The sequence below is a fragment of the Leucoraja erinacea genome, chromosome 7, assembly GCF_028641065.1.
Source record: "Leucoraja erinacea ecotype New England chromosome 7, Leri_hhj_1, whole genome shotgun sequence".
NCBI lineage: Eukaryota > Metazoa > Chordata > Chondrichthyes > Rajiformes > Rajidae > Leucoraja > Leucoraja erinaceus.
In genome coordinates this window covers 20557264-20581091 of record NC_073383.1, presented here as the reverse complement: position 1 = coordinate 20581091, position 23828 = coordinate 20557264, and the positions used below count along the sequence as shown (strand labels likewise).

Sequence of the window (23828 nt, the reverse complement as noted above, 5' to 3'; positions counted from 1 at the left end):
GAAAATCATTTCAAAGGTTGAAATACTATTTTGTAGGATGCAAGACAGAAGTTGTCTTACAATTGTACAAAAACCTCTTAGATCACACCTTGAGCAATTTGAGCAGTTATGGTCATTACATCTTTAGCCGAACATGTTGGACTTTGGGGGAGTGCACCTAAAATATACCAGAATAAAACAAAGACTACATTACATTTTGAGCAAAAGGGATACAATTCGGGATATGTTTTCAAAACATTGGATGTAAATTGATTTGCTTCAAATGTTCATTATGTTGAGAGGTCCAGATAATGTGATCAGAGAAATGATTTTCCCTGATTGCGGAATCTATGATTAGGAGACACTTTAAAAACATTTTTTTTTTAATCCTTTCAACATAGGAGAAGGTAATTCAGTTAATTGACTCCGTAGCAACCATAAATAACACTATCCTCTCCATTCACCAACTTGTTCCATTTAACCTATTTTCTCACAAAAGTTGATCAACTCCATCCTAATTCTCTTATCAACTAACAAGATTTCAATGGACAATAAACCTAACAGCCAGTGGGAGGAAACCAGAACTTCCAGGAAGTCACAGGGAGAACATGTAAACGTCTAGGAGAAATAAGTAGAAAGATTGAAGTAGTTTTCTGAAAAATGGCATTGAATGTGAGATCTCTTGTTAATTTTAAATCAGACTGATAGATATTTTGTTTACCATCTATAAAAAAATCCCACAGATCAAACCTATAAGCATTGTTCATAGAATAGCCATAATTTTGTTCATAGTCCTCAAGCTATAATCAGAATTTCCTAATAAAGGCTCTTCAGAATTTTGCTGTCAAAATGTTAATGCTTTGTCGAAAGAATATTTGTTGAAGTCGTGCAAATAATTTTTTAAAAATCTAATATATTCAGTGCCTGACATGAGTTATTTCTCTGTTGAGCATATAGCTATTGTAGGTACATTTCCAGATGCAGTACTAGCCTTTCTTTAAAAAAAATCTAGTTTGATTTATAGTTCACGTAGTTTTGGTGTATAAAGGCGCAGAAATTATTTGAAAGATTACAGGCCAGCCCATTATTATTACTTTTAAGTATGGGAATGTTCTCACCATTGACTATGAATTCCAAATCTACACGTTGTGAATATTTAGCACCTTTCTTTCCAAAAGTGGGCAAAATATTGACCATGTATTTCACGAAATATATGGTTTCTTGAGTTTTCTCTTTCTAATGCACAAATATTTGTGCACACTCTCAGCTTTGTAAAACAAATGGTGCATGGTGGTTGGTGTGCGATAGCATGGTAAGTAATTTCTGGGACATAGTTTTATCAGTTCTCCAATTATCTTTAAAAAAAAACAGGTGTTCATTGCACAGTCTAGAGGGTCTGGCAGCCATCGTGATGTCGAAGATGAAGAATTGACCAGGATTTTTGTAATGATTCCAAGATCTTATACAGAAGATGATCTGCGGGAAAATTTTAAGGTGAATTATCCAACTATATTTAGGTTTCTTGACTCCAGTTTTTATAATGATTCAGAATAAATTTAGACATGAAGGGTGTCTGGTAGAACTTGCATGAGATTTTCACAAACCAGCATTTGTTTTGTAAAATGTATATTTAAAAATAATGCTTAGGTCATACTTGGAGTGAAAGTAGAGTGAGTTTAGTGTAAAATTGTACGGCACAGAAAAAGAACAGCTCATGGGAAGGGAATTCAAAGTGGAAGGATAAGGGTTGCTGGCATTTGCTAAATTTGGGCAGGTCCTTTTGCTTTGAGTTTATTACTCCTAACATATTTAAACTCTTCTGAAACCAATATGTTAGTGATTCCCAGAGTAAATACAAAACATGGGAAAGCAGGATTTAGTTACTATGCAACAAATAGCTGGAATAAACTTCCTGAAGATTTAAGACTTGCCTCAACTTTGACCACTTTTAAAACAAGACTGAAAACTTTTATGTTTACTTTAGCTTTCAGCTAAATCTTAACTACATTGCACTTTTAACTTTTGCACTTTTTATAATGCATTTTTAATTTTGCTTTTCTTTTCTTTTAATTCTTCTATTTTATTTCATTTTATTATTTCATTTTATTGTATGACATGTTTTTATGTGAAGCACTTTGATTCTGCCTCGTGTATGAAATGTGCTATATAAATAAAGTTGCCTTGCCTTGCCTTAATTATGTGTGATCTTGATGTCCACTTGTTAGGATTAAATTTGAGTGGAGGCAAATATGCAAGCAAATGAATGTGTTATTGGTTATATGTAATTTTGTGATGCACACAAGTTTTTGAATCTATATCATGAATAATGGAGGTTTTTATTTCTGAGGAAAAACAACAAATTAAAGTTTTGTTTCATAGACCTTTACAAAATAAATTATAAATTGGACAAAAGGTACTGAATTTTAACCTATCATTTATATTTAGGAATTTGGAGATATTGAATACTGCAGTGTTATCAAGTACAAGAATACAGGAGAGAGCAAAGGCTTTGGCTATGTGAGATTTCTGAAACCTTCTCAGGCTGCTCAGGCCATTGAAAACTGCGAACGATGTAAGACTATGACTAAAATTAAACCATATTTTTGAATAAAGATTCTTTTTTTCAGGATGTTGAGTGAAAAATAGTAGAGGTATATGAATATTAATCTGAGTTTTAAAGAAACTAGTAAAATTGAGCTATGCATTTAAGATTATCTGGAGTACTTAGTCTGCATTTTGAATGACCTCAAGTCATAACGGACACTATTTCTATTAGGTGCCATTGATGACTATGATACAGATAATCCATTGCATGTGGTAGATCTGAGCCACTAGCCACGCTGACCTGCAGAACATAAAACTATCCATTAAAACTACAATTGTTTTGTGTCGTAGAAAGCATTTTATCAGGACATATGACAGCATGGTTTGGAAACAGCTCCATGTAAGACCGCAAGAAATTGCAGAGAGTTGTGGATATACCACAGACCAACATGCAAACTAACCTCCCTTCCATGGAGTCCCTCTGCACTTCATGCTGCCTTGGCAAGGCCACCAACATAACGCATACCTCCAGATTCAGGAACATTTTATTCCCAGCTCCTATTAGGCGACTGAACTGTCCTCTCACCAGCTAGAACGCGGTGCGAACCTCCCATCTACCTCATTGGAGACCTTCAAACTATCCTTAATCTGACTTATTTTGCACTAAATTATATACCCTTTAGCATGTATATGTACACTGAGGACGGCTTGATTGTAATCATGTATAGCCTTTTTATTAACTGGACAGCATGCAACAAAAAAGCGTTTCACTTTACCTCAGTACACGTGACAATAATAAACAAAACTAAAGAAAACTAAAACTAAACTGCAACGGAATTTTCTAAAGAAAATAATAACTTCATTTTTGTTTTGTTGGATAAAATAAGTTTATTGTTTAAGTGGTGATAAAACCACTACTGTAGTTAGCATTGTAACATTAGACGATAGTGTTTAAGTTTTAAGTTTATTTTAAGTTTTCAGCAATAGAGTAACTAGCCAGGTTATTTTGCTTCGGAGTGAGAATGCCTCAACATTTTTTTTAAAGCATGTTATGCTTGTTTTGAAATGGAACGATGAATCATAATGGAGCAAATTTTGCTGACTTGGTGGTTCAATTGAGCATTTTGAGTAGGAGTGTAGCTGAAAACATAACATCAAAACCTACCAAATAACAGATGTGGTGCATCTGTCATTATGCCGTGCAGGTTCAGTGGTGGGGCTCTGTCTAGTTGGCATCCCCCCCAAGATTGCTCTAACTTGGGGTCTTTCAGTCAGATCTGGCGCAACATATTTTCTCCATTCATTTGGATGGGCTTTATGAGCCTGGAGATTAGGAAGTAAAAGGTAAATTAAGTTTTACATTTAATCATACTGGGTTATTTTTAATTGTTTCCTAGTATTTTAATGTGTGCTTATTGATTTTTTTTAAAGTTGGTTGATTATATTTTAGATATTAATAATTTGAACCCACTGTAAAGGTTTAAGGTTATAGTTGCAATTTTGATGACATGTTTAAGCTTTAGGGCCATGGAACTATGCTACCTGAGGCTTCATTACGTCTTGCAGTCTTGACAGCTGGGCATAGGATGCCAGATTGGCCCTGTGCTACCAGCCAAGATAAGTGCATGCTGGCAGGGACTTTAAGCAGTGACTTAGAGGATAACCTGATTCTTGTAAATTCTGGCCCAATGTCAGGGGTAATGGGGAGAAGGCAGGAGAATGGAGTAGAGGGGGGAAGCTAAATCAGCTATAATTGAATAGCAGGTTGGGCCAGACTTGATGGGCTTAATGGCCTAATTCTGTTCCATCATGTATGAACTTGCATCTTTCATGATTCTGATAGAAATTGCATGCTATATAATTGGGAAGTTGAGAAGAGTACTTTGAGACATCAGAACAATAAATAAAATGTTCCTTACTGTGTGGGAATTCCACCCTTTAATTTGGAATTGTTCGTGCCTAAGATGTAAAATTAGAGTTTGTTCATTAATCATTCCAGATATCTGATCAATAATTGAACAAAGATGAAACCAATGTGTGGATTAAATTGTTATGTGTTGTATTCATGTATTTCCATTGCAAATAAACAATTGGGATGTTTCTTTTATTTAAGTTGATATCAGCTCAACCAGAGTGTGGAAATCTAACATGAAAATAAGGAAGTTGTTCTTAGATGTAGTCAGACTATTTAAAACATTTTTTAAAAAATGCTGTGAAACCATGGGTGGGCAATGATAATTTGTTTAAATTATGTTGTTGAAGTTAAGTTTAGCTAACATCTTTTTTTGTATTGGTTGCCGTGTGCGGACGTGGCGCCGACGGACGAGAAGCCGAAGCAAAGAAGTGGAAGCCAAATAACCGAATGGAAATGAAGCCGAGACACCAAATAACCGAATGGATACGAAGCCGAAACGCCAACTAACCGAACGGGTGGGACGCCTAAATGCAAACTAACCGAAAGGGCGGGACGCCTAAAAGCCAACTAACTGAAAGGTTACATCGTCTAAAAGCAAACTCACCGAATGGCCGCTCTGCCGAAACGCCACCTACCCGAAAGTGGGCGTCGCCTACAAGCCAACGGACCGAATGCCACTCAACAGAAAAATCAAATAACGGGCGAGACTTGTCAGTGATTGGTCCAGACCCCAGCGTCCATCACATCACTGTGGAGGGAAGAACATTGACCCACACCTCTGCTCCACCCGACCCACAGCCTGCGGAGGGTGGCCGTGGGAGAGTGGGGGCTGTCCCGAGGGATGCGCACCTTCGGCCGCTTCCAACTTGGTGCTTGGGTTCAGATTGTCCGGCTTGTGTGGGAAAATGACCCCCACTCCCATCTCCCCCTTCTCTCTCTCCCTCTCCCCCCCCTCTCTCTCTCTCTCTCTCCCCTCTCTCTCTCTCTCTCTCTCTCCCCTCTCTCTCTCCCCCCTCTCTCTCTCTCTCTCTCTCTCTCCCCCCCCCTCTCTCTCCCCCCCCCTCTCTCTCTCTCTCTCTCTCTCTCTCTCTCTCCCCCCCCCTCTCTCTCTCTCTCTCTCTCTCCCTCTCTCTCTCTCTCCCTCTCTCTCTCTCTCTCCCCCCCCTCTCTCTCTCTCTCTCTCCCTCTCTCTCTCTCTCTCTCTCTCCCCCCCCCCCCTCTCTCTCCCTCTCCCCCCCTCTCTCCCCCCCCCCCCCCCCCCCTCCCCCCCCTCTCCCCCCCCCCCCCTCCCCCCCCCCCCCCCCCCCTCCCCCCCTCCTCTCTCTCCCTCCCCCCCCCCCTCTCCCCCCCTCTCTCTCCTCCCCCCCCTCTCCCTCCCCTCCCCCTCTCTCTCCCCCCCCCCCTCTCTCTCTCCCCCCTCCCCCTCCCCCCCCCCCCCCCCCTCCCCCCCCCCCTCTCTCCCCCCCCCTCTCGCCCCCCCCTTCCCCCTCTCCCCCTCCCCCCCCCCCACCAAGTTGTAAGCGGCCGAAGGTGCGCATCCCTCGGGACAGCCCACACTTTCCCACAGTCACCCTCCGCGGGCTGTGGGTCGGGTGGAGCAGAGGTGTGGGACCATGTTCATCCCTCCACAGTGATGTGATGGACGCGGGGGTCTGGACCAATCGCTGACAAGTCCCGCCCCCGGCAACGTCCTGTCCGTTATTTGACTTTTCTGTTGAGTGCCATTCGGTCCGTTGGCTTGTAGGCGACGCCGCCTTTCGGGTAGGTGGCGTTTCGGCAGAGCAGCCATTCAGTGAGTTTGCTTTCTAGGTGACGCAACCTTTCGGTTAGTTGGCTTTTAGGCGTCCTGCCCTTTCGGTTAGTTTGCATTTAGGCGTCCCACCCTTTTGGTTAGTTGCCGTTTCGGCTTTGTTTCCATTCGGCTATTTGGCGTTTCGGCTTTGTTTCCATTCGGTTATTTGGCTTCCACTTCTTTGCTTCGGTTTCTCATCAGTCGGACCCACATCTGGGTACCATTAGTTGCATTTATTACTTTAGATATTTACAAACATTTGTGCATAAGAAATGAAATCTTTTGATGTCTGCAGAGTTTTGTTCATAGAGAATTAACAAAATGTTCTCATCCAGGCTTAATAGAGTGTGTCTCCTCAATTTTTGCACAGCTTTTAAGGCAATACTTGCTGAGCCAAGAAACAAACCTCCATACAATGACAATGAGTACAGTAGTGGGGCAAGACAGGAATCATCATCGTACACGTCAACATTTGATTCTCAAAGAGGTCAAAGTATGTTCCCTTATGGTAAGTGTGTAAATCAAGAGAAAACCGGGTAAGCAATAAACAGTGGTGAAAGGCTCCAATGGTTATATATAAATCCATTTGCGCAATTGTTTTGAAACTGACGTGACTGCTGTTAAAGTTTTTTGTCATTTGCAGCATATCATTTAATCTCCGATAAACATTTCGAGTGAATAACTGCTCGACATATTTCAGCAATCCATGTTGCTACTTATTTGTCAATTTTATACTTTCATATAATTATACAATAGTGTCCTGCTAAAAATACAACCAATTTATACTTTTATCGTGGATGATATTGAAGGATTAATAGTTACTATTCAGAAATTTTGATTTCAGATATATTTGTTTATATACCGATGCAGGTGAATTTCCCAACTTTGCAGCAAATGAAGTCAGGGGTGGTGAACTGAGAACTGAAATAAGAAGTGAAATGAGAGGTGGAGAAAATATCTCCTCTAGTCTCTCAGTGTCGACTAGAGGACTACTTTCACATGAACAAGTATATAGTCTCTTTGATATCATCCCGGGATTGGAATACTGTGAAATTCAGAGAGATCCATACATGGTTTATAGCAAAGGCAAGTACCATTGACCTGAACAATATATAAAGCAAATAACAGCCTGATATTCGTTAACTTGTCTTTGGAATATATTGTTTTCCGCATTCCCCATTTCTTCAAGCATGAAATCAATTATTTTGGCTTATTCTTAGTCAATTTGAATTGCCTTAATGTCCTACTGCTACCAGATTGAGTTAATTTAATAGAATCAACATGAACAGATGCATAAATTTAACCATTTAAGATTACAACAGATAATCTTAAATATTTGCATTTCTGGAAGTGATTTTTACTTTGCTAAAAGCAGAGTAAAAATGTTTTTACTGTGTAAAACATTTGAAACATTTGTAAAACATGTGAACTAGGTGTTACCATATTAAAACTGAATTATGACATTACAGCATCTATGTATGTATTACAAGGCATTTCATGTGCAAGGTATTTTCTGAGAATAAACATATTTGATGTAAAGCAGCAAAACTACTGTTATTGTGCATGTTTTTCAGTCGAGATCTTGTATTTGGAAATTGGTGGTAAATCAGACATGTACAGTATTTCTAATGCGTTGTCTTTCACAACACTAATGACCATCAGTATATTAACTTCCTATACACCCAGTGATAGGAAGTTAATCTTGGCTGAGTATTTGACTGGATGATATTGGTTAATAGTTTTCTCACAGCGGCAATGAAAATAAATTTGTGTTCTCGAAATTTGTTCAGAGTTAAAAGTGCACAATGGGTTAATCTGAATCGGGATAGGATTAGTGCTCATTAAACCATGGAAGGCCATCCGCAATTTCTGTTATCCTGCTTAAGCAAAGGTTTATATCAAGTATTTAGGTCTAATTTTTAACTATCAGTTGCCATTGTCATGAACAGAAAATTGGAAAATAAAAACTGTTTAAAAAAATAAAAAAAAATCAGTAATTTAATTTTGGATTTTACCTCATTTGTACATTGCAATTGACAATTAAAAAAATAAATCCTATTATGATTAATATTTTGCAATTCCAACGTTCAGAATTCAAATGATTTAAGTTTTTAAATGCTTTATCACTCAGAAAATTAAAAGTTATTTTACCTGTAGATGGCACAGTGGTTCAGTGTTTCATTGTAAACACCATTATTGAAAAAGCATTGTACATTCTGAAATAGCAAAGATCTGCTTTCATATTTGCAATTGGATCTGTAAATCCAGGTATTTTTGAGCAATATGTCTTGTTAGGCACAATTGTAGAGTGTCTTGCGGTTTATGTGATTATGAGGATTCTTTGAGATTTACTAAACTATTTATTGACTGTTTAAGCTGGTATCTTCCATAGGGAGATACTATTTCTATGTAGAGAAGAAAAAGATATTAAAGATAGATACAAAATGCTGAAGTAACTCGGCGAGTCGGGCTGCATTTCTGGAGGAAAGGAACAGATGACATTTCAGGTCAAAACCTATTTGGATAGGTTCTGTCCTGAAATGTCACCTAGGACAAGGGTTCCCAACCTGGGCTAAATTTACTCCCATCATTCATCTGTTCATCATTAGTTGTTCATAAATTAGTGAAATAACATTGTTATGTGCTATTAAAGTCGCCAGGGATAAACGGGACGAAAAAGGTTGGGAACCCCTTACTTAAGCTATTACGCAAAATATTACTTGGGCTGTAAATGAGCAACTATATTTCAAAAAAGTTGTTAAAAGACCAAAATCGAGTGTTGATACATACAAGAAATTATTTTTTTAGGATATGCACTTATTCGGTACAACAACGTGGCATCAGCAGTATATGCTAAAGAAAAGTTGCATGGATTTGAGTATCCACCTGGTAATCGTTTGGGAGTCAGTTACCTTGACGAACCTAGTGACAGGCGATCAAAGTAAGTATATCTGAGAAAACAGCTCTGTGAATTTTGTTTTGTTTTTGAATAATTGACCCTTGGCACTCGTGATAAAGTTAATTTTCACCATTTTTTAAATTCCATTTCAGCCCGGTTGGAATGATGGCCCTGCAACTTGTGGCAGCTCAGATGATGTCACTTGCCTGTAACAGTCCCGTGGGTCAGCATATGGTTGCAACATCCCCTGTGAGTACCAAATGGTAGACTATTTTACTTATCTAATTTTTTTTGCTGTTTGAATGTGGCTTTTGGATTTAAAAACATTTCTTGAAATTTACCACACACCTCTTCAATGCTTGTTATTGCTACTGGTCATCTAATTTGTGTTGCCAGTATCTTCTGCACAATGGTGCCTGTATCTTGGCAGACAGAATTAAATTAACATTTAAACGCCTATCTCACCAGGGACTAACTCTACTGAACGTTTTTCCTTCCATTATTTATTATGTAAAAGAATATGTGTGTTATGATTGTGTTTATAATTTGTTTGGTTGTTTTGTTGTTTGTCTTTTGCACAAATGTCCGCGAGCATTGCCACTTTCATTTCACTGCACATCTCGTATGTGTATGTGACAAATAAACTTGACTTGACTTGACATTAAAATTCCCAAATTCCTTAACTTGCATTAGTTGGGGAACATTTTTCCACAATATCTGACTTTTTCAGAACTTGGCCTATTTTAACAATCTCGAGGGTAATTAGGGATGGGCACCAAGTGTCAGACTTCCCAATTGTTGGAAAGAAAAAGGTTTAGCATTACTTTGTTTTTGTTCTCAGCTACAGTCAAAAATTGTTTCTCCTTTTTACCAGCTCAATTTCTCTTGTGACCTTCAAATGCTCTCGTTCATGCATCCTCAGATATTTCTTTCTACATAACCTTATACTCTTCCGACCAAAATTAGTTTAAACTTCATCTATCATATTTCATGTCCATTTGCTCAGAAAATCTGTTGTCATTCTCTAAAATTAATACATTAATTAAAATTAATACAGTTTCACTTGACGCACTTTTGAAATTATAACCATATAACCATATAACAATTACAGCACGGAAACAGGCCATCTCGACCCTTCTAGTCCGTGCCGAACACATAATCCCCCCTAGTGCCATATACCTGCACTCAGACCATAACCCTCCATTCCCTTCCCATCCATATAACTATCCAATTTATTTTTAAATGATAAAAACAAACCTGCCTCCACCACCTTCACTGGAAGCTCATTCCACACAGCTACCACTCTCTGAGTAAAGAAGTTCCCCCTCATGTTACCCCTAAACTTTAGTCCCTTAATTCTCATGTCATGTCCCCTTGTTTGAATCTTCCCTACTCTCAGTGGGAAAAGCTTTTCCACGTCAACTCTGTCTATCCCTCTCATCATTTTAAAAACCTCTATCAAGTCCCCCCTTAACCTTCTGCGCTCCAAAGAATAAAGCCCTAACTTGTTCAACCTTTCTCTGTAACTTAGTTGCTGAAACCCAGGCAACATTCTAGTAAATCTCCTCTGTACTCTCTATTTTGTTGACATCCTTCCTATAATTAGGCGACCAAAATTGTACACCATACTCCAGAATTGCCCTCACCAATGCCTTGTACAATTTTAACATTACATCCCAACTTCTATACTCTATTCTATACTCAATGCTCTGATTTATAAAGGCCAGCACACCAAAAGCTTTTTTTACCACCCTATCTACATGAGATTCCACTTTCAGGGAACTGTGCACAGTTATTCCCAGATCCCTCTGTTCACCTACATTCTTCAATTCCCTACCATTTACCATTTTTCTAAGCAGGTCATTTGAGCAATGGTCCTGATGCTGACCCCTAAGAACCACACTTGCATATTTTCCTACTAGTGTATACGATACATAGCACTTTTATAGGCACGCCCCTATTTACGTGATTGGGGAGTTCTGTAAACTCCTATTTGTGTAAACAATTCACACTAGGTGGTCCTGTTTGCTGAATGACCTGTATTATTGTAACGGGAGGATAGCGAGGGCTTTCTGTCCACTTCATAGCTATAAAAATGCTGTTTGAGTTCGCTATTTTTCCAGCTTCAGTCACTGTGGGTGTGACACTGGAAAGGCGAGTGAGAACAAGGGAGATGGATGGTGGATAGTAATTCACGGCTGATTCGGCAACACCTTCTATAAGGTGCACCAGTAAGCCCTTCTTCACCAGCTGCCGCATTGTGCAGTTGACGTGGCTGTTGTTGTAGCTCACATTGTAGACCCTAGATGATGGTGCTTTCTTCAGGCTGCTACCACCGACAGGACATGCCCGATCACCGTGGGGATCTCTCCCCTCTCACTAGCTGCCGCTTCTTCCTGGCGGCCGTCACTTTGTCTGCTACCCCTGTGACTGCCGCCACCTCCTTCCATCCCTTTATTCACTCCGCTGCTCCCCTCCTCCACCGCCATCTCCTCCACCTTCTCTCGCAGAGTTGGCAACATCTTCCTGCTTATGTCGGCGACTCTAGGGGAGAAGGAGAAGGAGGCAGAATTGGTGGAAGGTGGAGCGGGCAAAGCGACTGGCGACGTGAAGAAGTGGAAGGTTCCGGGGCCCCACAATAACTAAGCATGACCTGTTGGTATCGGCGGCCAGAACAAAGTGCTGCATCAGTCTGTCGAAGGCTCCCAACCCGAATTGTCACCTATCCAAGTTCTCCAGAGATGCTGCTTGACTTGTTGAGTTACTCCAGCACTTTATATCATTTTGTGTATTAACCAGCGTGAGCCATTCTATCTTTCTACCTATTTTTAAGGTGATTCCAACTTGCATAAAATCTGACTTGCATTGGGGTTTACGGAACGTAATCCTTGTGTAAATTGGGGAGTCTCTGTATGAGTAAAACTTTGGGGTGAAAGGTTTAATTTTTTTAACTAAATGCTAACAGAGTTAATGTTGCAGGTCTTTTATCAATGAATGATAGGCCATTGACCTGAAATGTTAACCGGCTTCTCTCTCCACGGATGTTCCTGGATCTAATGAGTACTTCCAATGTTTTCTAATTTCTGCCAGAGCTTGCTATCTTAATTTGAAAACTGCTGCTAATTTCTTAAAATAGCAAACATAATTAATAAAGCATCAAGTTCCAGGCCGATTATGGCATTGTGTTAATTATGTGATATAGACAATAGGTGCAGGAGTAGGCCATTCGGCCCTTCGAGCCAGCACTGCCATTCAATGTGATCATGGCTGATCATCCCCAATCAGTACCCCGTTCCTGCCTTCTCCCCATATCCTCTGACTCCGCTATCTTTAAGAGCCCTATCTAGCTCTCTCTTGAAAGTATCCAGAGAACCGGCCTCTACCACCCTCTGAGGCAGAGAATTCCACAGACTAGCAACTCTCTGTGAGAAAAAGTATTTCCTCGTCTCTGTTCTAAATGGCTTACCCTTATTCTTAAACTGTGGCCCCTGGTTCTGGACTCCCCCAACATCGGGAACATGTTTCCTGCCTCTAGCGTGTCCAAACCCTTAATAATCTTATATGTTTCAATAAGATATCCTCTCATCCTTCTAAACTCCAGAGTGTACAAGCCCAGCTGCTCCATTCTCTCAGCATCTGACAGTCCCGCCATCCAGGGAATTAACCTTGTAAACCTACGCTGCACTCCCTCAATAGCAAGAATGTCCTTCCTCAAATTAGGGGACCAAAACTGCACACAATACTACAGGTGTGTTCTCACTAGGGCCCTGTACCTGCATGCTTACTTTCATTGACTGATGAACGAGGACCCCCAGATTCCGTTGTACTTCCCCTGTTCCCAACTTGACACCATTTAGATAGCAATCTGCCTTCCTGTTTTTGCTACCAAAGTGCGTTAAATGCGTTGATTAAATTTTGGAAAACACTTCCGATGTCTTTAATAGGCAGAATAAATGCTATAAAAATGATTTTCCTACCACAAATTTTGTATTTATTGCAATCAATACCAATATACTTACCTAAAACATTCTTTAAAAAACTTGACCTGATATTACACATTTCATATGGGACTATAAATCACATAGAATTCAAAGAAAACACCTGTGTAAACCTAAAGAATTCGGCGGACTGACACTCTCCAATTTCTTGTACTACTATTGGCAGTGAATATTAAAAATGTAATTCATTGGTTGGACAACTCTGCTCAACAAGTAGACTGGATAATAATGGAGAAAGAGGATTGTTCTCCTTTTAACATAGGAGCGATCCTTTTCTCCCCGATAAAACTGAACAATACAATATATAAGAAGAATCCAATTATTCATATTACAATACGAATTTGGAAACAAATAAAATTAACTCTCAAATTAAGAAATCTATCGCTCCTCCCTCCAATAGTTGATAATCCATCATTTAAACCATCTATTATTGATAAAATGTTAACCCTTTGGGAAATAATAGGAATCAAAACGCTTGGAGACATGTATGAAATGGGAAACTTTTTATCATTTCAACAACTACAATTAAAATACCTGAAAAGTAATCAATATTTCAAATACCTTCAAATCCGAGATTACCTGAAAAAACACACACAAGAATATCAAACCTTAACCTCAGATCTATTAGATGAAGGAATGAACAGAAATGCGGAATCAAGTAATTTAATATCATATTTGTATAACATAATTTTAAACACAGAAATACCATCGACAGAAGCAATTAGAAGGGACTGGGAACAAGAATTATCTATAAAAATTCCGAAAGACAAATGGGAAAAATACTTGCTATATGTATATAAATGCTTGATTAATGTAAGACACAACTTAATTCAATTTAAAATTTTACATAGATTATATTGCTCGAAAACCAAACTGAATAAAATTTTTCCAAATATTTCTCCCATCTGTAATAAATGCTCATCTCAAAACGCTACTATAGTACACTCTTTTGTCTTGCATAAAACTTCAAAAATTCTGGAATGAAATTTTTACAAAACTATTTAAAATAAAATTGAAACCCAATACAGAACTGATTATCTTCGGATCAATGGAAGACGGATGTAAGCTGACTTCGTTTAAAAAATGTCTACTTAATTATGGCTTAATAACGGCAAAAAAACATACTTAAATTCTGGAAAAATGCACCCACACCGACACTCAAAATGTGGATTTCAAACGTCGGAAATGTTACACCTTGAAGATATGAGATTCCTCCTATCAGGCAAATCAGACCAATTCTTAAAGATTTGGTCTCCATTTATCGACTTATTACAAGCATGTGGTGCAACACAACCTTAGAAATTAATTGTGTCATAACCAGGTGAAGGGTGGGTAAAGATACGAAGGAGGTATATCCCTTTCAATTTCTCTCTATCTGCTTATTTCCCATCACCTTCTTCTTTCCTTTTTCGAGCAATATAATATTCTCTATCTCTATATTTCTTGCTTTTCTTACTCTTTTTTTTCTACTATTAAATTTAAAATAAGAAGTTGTACATGAAATGTAATATGTTATTCATGTCTTATATTATTGTACATCACTTCTAATAAAAAATATTAAAAAAAAAAAATAATAATAATTTATAAAGGCTGATCATCTCTTTCTGCCTGAAATAAACATTATAACCTCCTGAACTACCAATAATCAGGGATCTAGAATTGATATTAATCTAAAGGAGCAATGATTCTTGCTTTTTAGTTGATTATATTTGTTTGAAAGATGCTCATTTAAGGAGTGAGAACCATATCACCATGCTTGGGTTTTTGATGAATTTAGACACATTATAATTTCTAAATGAATGATATTGCTCTTATAGATTGGTAGTATTTATTATAATACCTATAGGGAAGAATGGCTCAAATATAATGTGACTAATGTTTATTACAGGGTTATGCACGTAGCACCAGTACCCCGATGTCAAGGTTGCAAATTGACTTTCTTATACCTGCACCTCAAAATTTTGCTGCTTCTGATAGCATAGTCAGAGAGCGACTCTTTGTGGTCTTCAATCCAACTGTTCTGCCTCTTGATGTATTGGAGGACCTGTTTTGGTAAGGAATATATTTACATTTCTCAAGTGCCTTAAAAAGACATTGGGTTTTGGCTGGTAACTTTTAGACTGAAGCGATCAAATTCCGATGTAATTATTTTCCCTTTGTATGGAATATAACAAGAATTTTAAAGATGTTCAAAATGAAAAGGGATATAAATCATTTTGGAACATTATGACAATCTCTTGATTTTAGGAAATTTATCCCAGCCGTAGAAGAAGACACTCGTCGTCATCTTCGGCAGTCCCTCGGGATTGAGGTTGTCTTCTTTTCATTCCAGTTTTGTGGGTTTTGAAGTGGCTGATGAGGGCAAAGTAGAACTTGCAGGCACTACTAGAGGTGGAGCAAGAGATTCTTGTTGAGGCAGGCAATTGAGTGATTTGGGAGCTAAGGCGCACTTCTACCAGCATTTACTTTGTTTTTTTGTGGGATCCTAATGAATGGTGGTTGTCAATGCTACCCATAACACTTATTCTACATTTGGCCTGGTCATTGGCGGCGAATGGGTGGGGATTCCTGGATTTCAAAAGTGGCAGTCACAAATCTCAGTTGGATCATGGTGATGTGAAGGATGGAAGTGAGTTTGTCACAATGTAGAATTGTAATTTATTACTAGACTAAGCTTCACACGGGAGGGCTGGTCCCGCAACGCAATGTTCCACCTCTCCACCAATTCCAACACACACACACACACACACACACACGCACACACACCCACACCCACACACACACACTCACACACACACACACACACACACACACACTCACACACACACACACACACACACACATACTCTCACTCTCTCTCACTCTCACATACATTCGCTCTCACTCACTCACTCACATACACATACTCTCACTCTCCCATACTCTCACTCTCACTCACTCACTCTCACATACATTCACTCTCACTCTCACATACACTCACTCACACACACACCATATATATGACAGTAAACTTTCTTGAATCTACTCACACGGCTGAGCATGGCCCTCTCCACTGTGGGGCTTCCGCAGTCAGCGGCACTTCCGCAATCAGCGTGACCTCTGCACTCAATGGAAATTATGCAATCAGCGAGACCTGTCCACTAAGCGGAAGTCACAAAATGAGAGGGACCTTTGGACTAAACACAGAATCAGAATCAGATCCATACTTTATTGGCCAAGTATGTTTTGCAACATACGAGGAATTTCATTGGCCAGGTCAGTCATACAATTAAAAGCAACAGATCAGTCAAAAACCCATTTTACCATGAAAATCCACCACAGTGACTCCTACACATTCTTTATTGTGATGGAAGGCGATATAAAGTTCAAGTCCCTCCCTTAGTTCTTCCTCGGTGGTGGGCCTCGAGCACGGGTTGACGGGACGGTCTTGACTCCCGTAGCCGGCGGCGTTTGGGCCCTCAGCATCGAGGCGATCAGCTCCCGCATCGGGGGGGATGTCAGCTCCCCCGCGCTGGGTGATCGAACCTCGCGTCGGCGCTGGTCGAACCTTCCGCGACGTTGGAGCTTCCCGACTAGCCTCTCCCTGAGACGGCGAGCTTTTGATGGTAAGTCCGCAGTGGGAGCTAATAAAGCATTTATTCCTTCCAAACACAGTCGGACCTAATAAAGCATTGCAGTTTCAAGCATCGGCAGGGCAGCAGGCCAAACAACTCATGGCATTGTCATTAAGGGCTATCAAATCATTTATTGCAAGTACATTGCAGACTCACAGTTCAGTTGATTCACAACTTAGAATGACAGTGGTGGCTTCTCCCTCGCGATCTTGCAGAGCGACTGACTCGCATCCAGGCATCCGGGATTATATAGTCCTGCCCTTCCCCCCCCGGAAGGGGTGTTACCTTCATCGCGGTGATTGACAGGCTAGAGGACCAATAAGCTAATCTCACGGTTTTTTAAACACTCATAACTTTTTTATTTATCATCGATGGGAAAAATCCTCGGGGCTGGCTCAGCGGAGGAGGAGATGGCCAAAAATCACTGCTATACCGGGTAGTGTATTTTCTAAAATCAATATACAGTGCAGACAGGAAGTGATCTGATTGAGCATTTTACATTAATGATGTTGTAATGGGCTAGACAGGGATCTGCTCTTTTCCCCAATCCATTTTGGGGACAGGAAAGAATAGAGGACACCTATCAGTTAAATGATTGGATTTAAGTCATTTGGGAAAAAAGGTAGTAGGGATAAGGGAGGCAGAAATTGTGATTGAGGAGGAGATGCAGTCATGGATAATTTTTAGAGGCTTAGTGAACCAAATGACTGTTTCTTTGGGGAAAATTGTATATGGTTAAAAGTTACTAATACACTTTTAAAAATTGTTTACTATTTCACCAGATGAATGAATGAATAATTTTGTGTTTTCATAATAGTTATGTGCTTTCTGTACTACAATCAATTTAAGAGATAATCTCTCACATTTTACTCCCAATTTAAATTTTGGATCATTTAATTCTTACTTGTAAGAATTTGTAGAGCCTCTTGCTCTAACTATTGTATTTGAACAGTGATATTTTAAGCAAGTATTGGATGATAAAACTGCTGATTGTCTAAGTGAAAAAGTGAAATTAGTGAAATATCTGCATATTTTAATTTTTTTGTAAAACATTTTTGAGGTTTATTTTGTTTCATACACTCAATGCTTCTCTCCTAGTCGTTTTGGAAGCCTGATTGAAGTGTACTTGGTGCCAGGTCGTAACATTGGCTATGTTAAATATGCTGAGCGACACAGTGCTACTAATGCCATGGACACCGTGCATGGAAAGGTTGTTAATGGTATCAAGCTCAAAGTAATGTTAGCTGATCCTCCACGAGAAGAGTCACACAAGCGACAGCGAACACATTAAGCAATTTTGCAAAAGTGTATGCAAAGGTAAGCTCCTTTTTTTCCATTTAGATTTACAGGACCAATGATGACAAGGGGAATACCATGTTGAGGAATGACATGGAATGATGCCTGCTGTTAGGCATCTTAAAGGTTTTGAAAATATTGTCAAGGCATGTTGCTGTGTCTGTAGGCTGATAATGGGAGTGCAGGAAACTGAACATCTGGGGCATGAGCAGACAGGGAAAGAAAGCTTCAGTTTAAAAGGTTAAAACGTACAGCATGGGGGATGAGAAGGGAGTTTGAATGGATGGTTTTCAATGAAAAATTAGGGTAGAGAAAGATAGGGTTAGGACGGGAAGAAAGGACAGTCATTTTTTTTAAAATCTTTGATTAAAATGAGACGTTGTATTTCCAGTAGTTAATTCTCCGTACCAAAGACTTGTAATCAAGACGACTGCAAGAGACTGGAGTTGGACCCGTTAATTAACCTTGTGATGAATTTGGTTTGTATCTAACACGCAAGAATAGCAACTACACACTGTCCAATACATTTCAGATAAGAGCTGCAGGTACTGTTTTTGTGAATCAAAATAGTGCAGCTCTAACCAAAGATTTTGAATTTCTGCACATCTCCACTTGCCTGAAGTTGCTGAAATCTTTATTGGCACAAGAAAGTGACCGTCCATTATTTTGAAGATCAGTTACTGGGTAATATTTTGTAATGAACAGTTGGATCAAGGTTGAGATATAGGCTAGACCAATGTGACATCAAATAAAATAATACATGGCGATTGAATCCCGAGTGAAATTACTTCAGCGATTCTCATTTTAGGAACCCGCAAACACTTGGTTTTAAAAGGCACTAAGTAAATTTTATAATTCGTGTTGAACAGTTATGGCAGCAGAAATTAAATGCTGAGAAATGGTAGTAGGATGTTCCACTAAAGTTTTTTAAATAAATTGTCATTATGTAACAGTTTCTGCTTTACTCATAACTGATCTTGGAAGTTTCCGCAACAGAACTGGAACAAAAATAATATTTCCCTTATTTTGAAAAGGAAGTTTTTAACCAATTTGGTTAGAAGTGGTTTTGATAGGTAATGCCTTTCAGAAATGATAAAGTATACCCTGCCATCAAACTCTGTATTTACAGTCCACAAATACACATTACATTTTCATTCGTTGACTTTTAACACAAGTATAAATGTTTAGTTTACAAAAGCATTATATTATAACTATTATTGCTATATATTTGCTTTATTCTAGGTTTTTATATTTTTGACAATTTCCTTATGACCCAAGGTATTTATATATTCGGGTTACATATCAAAATGAGTGCTGCAAAGTTTACTAGCACTCTTATATAGTAGATTTACTGCCACCACCATCCCTGGCGGTAAGTTCCAGGAGCCTACCACTCTGTGTTTTTAAACAAAAAAGCCGCACACATCTCCTTTCAATTTTGTTCCTCTCACTTCAAGCTCTACCCACTAGTCTTTGACATTTCCACCCTGGGAAAAAGATTCTGACTGTCTACCTTATCTAAGCCACTCATAATTTTATATACTTTTTTCAGGTTGATTGCTTCTATTACATTTCTTCTTAACCTCCAATGCTCCAAAGAAAACAAACATGGTTTGTCCAACCTCGCCTTATAAAATAATGCCCTCTAATGCCAAATACTTTCTTATACTCTATCTATTTGTGTTGCCACTTTCAGAGAGCTATGGAGTTGGAGCCCAAGATCTCTCTCTACATTAATACTGTTAAGGGTCTTGCTATTAATTGTATACTTTCCCCTAGCATTTAACTTCCCAAAGTGCAACGCTTCACACTTGCTCGGGTTAAATTCCATCTGCCATTTCACCCATTTCTGGAGCTGATCTATATCCCACTGTATACTTTGACAGCCTTCCTTGCTGTCTATGACCCCAGCAATCTTGGTGCCATCTGCAATTTTATTAACCAACCCATCTATGTATACGTCCAAGTGATTCATATATATCATGAATAGCAGGGGTCCCAGCACAAATCCCTGCAGACCTCCACTGGTCACAAACCTGAATAATGTTCTTCCACCATACCCGTCTGCCTTTTCTGGGAAAAACCAGTTCTGGATCCAAATGACCAAGTCACCATGGATCCCATGCATCTTAAACATCTTAATCTTCTGGATCAGTCTGCCATGAGGGACCATGTCAAATGCTTTACTGAAAATAAATGATGCAACATCTATCCTCATCATCACGACAACATCTACCTTTATCGCCTTCTCGAAAATCTCGATCAAGCTAGTAAGATATGACATTGCACGGACAAAGCCATGCTGAATGTCCCTATTTAGCCAATTCTCCTCCAAACGATCGTGGATGCTATCCTACTGGATTCTCTCTACTTCCCTTCTTAAACAAAGGAACAACATTAGCTTCACTCTGGTCCTCCAGGACATCGCCTGTAGTTAAGAAACGATACAAAGATTTTTGTCAAGACGTCTACAGTTTCCTCTCTTGCCACTCTCAATAACCTGAGATAAATCCTATCATGCGCTAGGAATTTATCCTCGTTGATACTCTTCAAGAGCCCCCTCTTGATCTCAAACTGCCCTAGCATTCTAGTATTCCCACACTGATCTCACTGTCCATGACCTCCTTGGTGAATACAGATGCAAAGTTTATTTTTAGTACCTTGCCTTAGACATTCTAAAATTGTTTACATTTTAAAACATGATCGAATTATTTAGGCTGAGTTTGAGTGTTTTGGAAAATTAATTAACGCTACTGCAATTCTTCAAAAATCCTATCAACCGATTTTATTAAATGCACTTTTTAATTTTGTCCGTAGCTTTCAATGGAATAATGAGATTCACTATGTTATCCATCAACCATCCCCACCCATAATTATCTCACTTCTTTGCTAATTAGTATCCTCTGTGCCCAATCTAGTTTGAAAGTTGAACTCTTCGTCATTACCTTTCAGTTAAAAATCAAGATTTGGAAGGTATTCCATTTCTTTATTGATATTTGGTAATATTTTCATTTTCAAAGCTAGTGATATTCAAAACATTTAAAAAAAAAAGTCACATTCGTAAGAATCATTATTTTTCTCTTTGAGGTGTCATAACTCAATTTATTTCTAGGTATGAAACAATGCTGCCAGCCTAATACATCTTCTCAGAACTAAACTGATCAAAATACATTGTTATCTTTTTTCCTTCAGGGCAAAGAGACTGATAAAACAATCAGTTCGTCCTAGCCAAAGCCTTGCCAGGAATCCAAGGCACACAAGTGTTTCAAATATTTAGTTTAAAAGTCAAATCATCTATTTTTCTTCAGGGGAATTCCAGAAAGTTAATATGTACTGTACATGTAGACTTTTCCTTGTTAACCGATGCTTTTTACATTTTCACAGCACCTTTTTATAAATGTTTTTGTTTCTGCAGAGTGGGGACAAATGACATGACACATCAGCTGACTGACTGGCTACTTGACAGTACACAGTGACTTCCACTCGTGACCTTTGCTAGTAACTGAGTAGTTTTTTTTATTTTATGGGAAAGGGCACAGATTGAAGGCCTTGACAGATATTAATTACAGTGTTTAAGACACATTTTAATAATATACACCTTGAAGAACATTGCTTTAATTCATGTAATCTTTGGATTCCCACGCAATATAATTTGAATTGTTCTTGTTCTGTTACCTTGCCTAAGTTGTGCAGAGCAAAATAAAATTCATTTGTCAAACATACTGGTTTTGTATACTTTCTGAATGTCTTTATTCCACAATGTTGTGCCTGAGCTTCACACTAAAATAAACTCTGATTTGAATCAGACTTCCAATTACACAAGTTCCTTCCAACATCCACCGAAAGATATATATTGAGATTACTATGATTCTAACATTGCTACTCTAAATGTCAACAAATTTGATAAAAGATATTCCAAAGGTAACAAATAATCTTCAAATGTAACTTGCTCCTAATGAATAAAAAGGAGGTTCCACAACGGGTTTGACAATCTTTTTAAAGCATATTTCCAAGCTACAAGAATCATAAGCGCTTTAGTATATTATACAGTAATGCATTATGTGCATATTATGCACAAAGTGCACTTTGTTCTGTCGGTAAACAAAATCACTCGTTATTCTGGATGTAATACAAAAGTAGAGTTTTAAGATTTATTTATGGATCAAATGGTTCTTGATTTTGTTTGCTAAACATTATAAAATAACGAGTACCGCATTGCACAGAAATTAACCCTTCCCTTCTCTTAGCAATCTGTCACTTTTTTTTGACTGATGAACCTCTGATTAAATGAGCCTGCTACAAGACAAAAATGATTTTTTTTGGTTATTGTGGTTTTGGTTAATTTTTCAGCCCCCTTCTTTGCCTGCTATTCATTTTCTTTATTCTCCAAGCTCCCTCCTCGGATGCCTGACCCACTGAGTTCCTCCAGCAGCTTTTCTTATTTTAATCAGGGTCTGAGTTTGCTAATACAGTAAATCAATTGGGCTTTAGTAGTTATATAAAAAAACCTGCTATCTGACAATGTATTAATTTTTAACTGACGTTTCAGATTCATTTTCCTGTGAGTGCTTGTGGTTATCAGGATATACTGAATTTACAGTTGTTAAAACTGACCTTGTATGAAGGCAAGTTTTCAGTTGTTCTCATCAGCCACATTGCGATATAAATTTTACTGATTGAAATCCAAGTGCTAAGGTACAGTTGATTTTGGTTGCAGATAATATAAAGATTGACAAAATAAAAATTTTGCTAGCATTATTAAGCATTAATACAATAGTAATATAATAAAAATGTGTAAAATCAAAGATAGGTGAAGTGGTCAGGATATTTGACCGATTCTCCTTTTAGATATTTGTACTATGGAGACGAGACTTTAGTCGCTGGAATATGAAGCAAAAAAACAAACTGCTGGAAGAACTCAGCAGGTCAAGCAGCATCTGTGGTGAGGGTATGGATGTTTTGGAACATGTCCTAATACAGGATTTCAACCCAAAATGTCATCTCGTTTCTGTCTCGCCCATTACCCCTTTCTTTGAAGAAGAGTTCTGTCCATGTTCTCCAGGCATGCTGCCTGACCCTCTGAGCTACTCCAGCACTTTGTATCTGTAGTATAAACAAGCATCTGCAGTTCCCTGTTATTTCCCTTCTTTATACTGATTCTCTTCCTGCTCCATTCTCAATCCTGATGCAGGGTATTGACCATTCTTTTTCACTTTTTGATCTGCTGAGTTCCTCAAGTAGATGTTTCGCCAGCAGTTTAATTTTTGCTTCAACTCTGCTGATTTCCTTGGGAGTAGATTAAAGCTTAATGATTATTTTGTATGAACCATCAAAGCATATCTAGAAGTGTAGTGGAAGCCACCACATTGGCCATATTTCAGGTTCAAGCACTTATTCATTTCCATGCACTCTCCAAACATCACATTCATTAATAGTGCAATATTTCAGTGTCCCTGACTGAGAAACCATTTTTTAACCAGCCAAAGATTCAAGAGTGAAGAGTATTTTATCGTCATATGTCTCGAAACAGTACAATGAAATTATTTTTTGCAGCAGCACAAAGCAGTACAGTAGACACCTTTATAAAAAGAAAACAACAAAAAGATGTTCAATTTACAACAAAACAATATGGTGCAAAAACCTAAAACAAAGCCTAGTACAATCATGTGTTCAAGAAGGAACTGCAGATGCTGGAAGATCGAAGGTACACAAAAATGCTGGAGAAACTCAGCGGGTGCAGCAGCATCTATGGAGCGAAGGAAATAGACGACGTTTCGGGCCGAAACGTCAC

At 38.6% G+C, this 23828-nt stretch overlaps 1 protein-coding gene across 1 annotated transcript in view; it reads left to right on the top strand.

Moving 5' to 3' along the window:
- Positions 1 to 21759, top strand: part of rbm45 (RNA binding motif protein 45) — a 43953-nt gene extending 22194 nt beyond the window's left edge. The window contains exons 2-10 of the mRNA XM_055637898.1: positions 1351 to 1473; positions 2425 to 2551; positions 6601 to 6738; positions 7101 to 7316; positions 9039 to 9171; positions 9282 to 9378; positions 15016 to 15179; positions 17840 to 18058; positions 21453 to 21759. Coding sequence (XP_055493873.1) covers positions 1351 to 1473; positions 2425 to 2551; positions 6601 to 6738; positions 7101 to 7316; positions 9039 to 9171; positions 9282 to 9378; positions 15016 to 15179; positions 17840 to 18032 — 1191 coding nt within the window. The 3' untranslated portion in view covers positions 18033 to 18058; positions 21453 to 21759. The remainder of the gene's footprint in view (positions 1 to 1350; positions 1474 to 2424; positions 2552 to 6600; positions 6739 to 7100; positions 7317 to 9038; positions 9172 to 9281; positions 9379 to 15015; positions 15180 to 17839; positions 18059 to 21452) is intronic.
- The last annotated feature ends 2069 nt before the right edge of the window (positions 21760 to 23828 follow it).